The sequence below is a fragment of the Sinocyclocheilus grahami genome, unplaced genomic scaffold (genome assembly GCF_001515645.1).
Source record: "Sinocyclocheilus grahami isolate Dianchi unplaced genomic scaffold, SAMN03320097.WGS_v1.1 scaffold317.1, whole genome shotgun sequence".
Classification (NCBI taxonomy): domain Eukaryota; kingdom Metazoa; phylum Chordata; class Actinopteri; order Cypriniformes; family Cyprinidae; genus Sinocyclocheilus; species Sinocyclocheilus grahami.
In genome coordinates this window covers 465,171-466,401 of record NW_015505496.1, presented here as the reverse complement: position 1 = coordinate 466,401, position 1,231 = coordinate 465,171, and the positions used below count along the sequence as shown (strand labels likewise).

At 39.1% G+C, this 1,231-nt stretch overlaps 1 protein-coding gene across 1 annotated transcript in view; it reads right to left on the bottom strand.

Annotated features, from left to right (window-relative positions):
• pdzd2 (PDZ domain containing 2) overlaps nucleotides 1-1,231 on the bottom strand; it is an 86,390-nt gene that overhangs the window by 18,342 nt on the left and 66,817 nt on the right. The window contains exons 12-13 of the mRNA XM_016294376.1: nucleotides 893-992; nucleotides 390-584 (exon numbers count right to left, since the gene is read on the bottom strand). Of these exons, the coding sequence (XP_016149862.1) occupies nucleotides 390-584; nucleotides 893-992 (295 nt within the window). The remainder of the gene's footprint in view (nucleotides 1-389; nucleotides 585-892; nucleotides 993-1,231) is intronic.

Here is a 1,231-nt window from a genome sequence, read left to right as displayed (position 1 = left end):
TGGTAAAATATTTTATTAAATAACGATGCTAACCTGTTTATTTGACAGTTGCCCCTGAAAACTGATTTCCTATATTGTTTTTTTCCCCCTCACATAATAAAACAATTAAATATACAAAATTATATATTTACACAGTCTTTTAGGGTATATTTTAGCAAAAATGACTGTACTTTATGCCTTGCTTGTGCAAAGGCTTATACTTTAAATATGACAAAAAGTGAAGGTCTGAGGTAAGGATTAAACTAATCTCAAACATCTTTCAATTAACTTTTGACGAGCACTGTAATTGGCACAGTTAAGGGAAACCTAGGAAAAGCCAAGTCTGGGTAAATAATTCTTTTTTTGGGCCATTGCAACAGAAGGAACTGGAACCAGGCATCAAGTTATACCGAATAAGGGAAAAATGAAAAGGAATGAGCTGAATGCTGCAGCAACCTGTCGGATCCCAACTGTATCCAGCTGCTGAGGGAGGGAGTGTTTGCGTCCTCCTCGTGCTGGCTTTTCTGCAACGTCACTTCCTGTAGCACCATTTTCTACGATAAGCTCATCATCTTCACCAACAGACTCCAGACGGCTTCCTCCACCTGATCATAATGACACCATCAAGACATGAACTTGAAATGTAAACACACACTTAATTCAGTCATTTATATTCACAGTGGGAGAAACTGATCTCCATATGTCTTAATGTCTCTGCTGATTAACAAGCATAATCAAAAAATAAATAAATAAACTAAGTAAACAACTTCTGTACACTCTGATCTTTTGCAAGAATCTATCATAAAGAAATTAGAATTGGTGAATCTACTCTTGGCCATAATACAGCTTAATCTCATGACAAAATTTTCATGCTCAGCAGTGTTGTGACTTGATACAACTAGACATGTTCGACCTTGGGATCTGCTGCGGAACTTCATTGATGTGGGGCTTCGGCAACATCCCTTGGGACCCTCAATCCTGCCACATTCCTCCAGTCTGTCAAGATCTGTAAACTGGAAGACAGGAGGCAAAGGGATTTAGGGAACATGCCTTGAACAGAGAGAGGCAGAAAACATCAGACTGGCTCGAAATGAGAAACACTGGAGAAAGCAAATGTTTCCTGTGACACTTCCTCTTAAAAATGTAAGCCATAAACATGTGTTTGCCCTTCACTGTGCAGGACTATAGGGAATGTTGCACACTCATGCTGGTGAACGCTTTCATATTTTCACACAGGGAGATCAAATCTCAC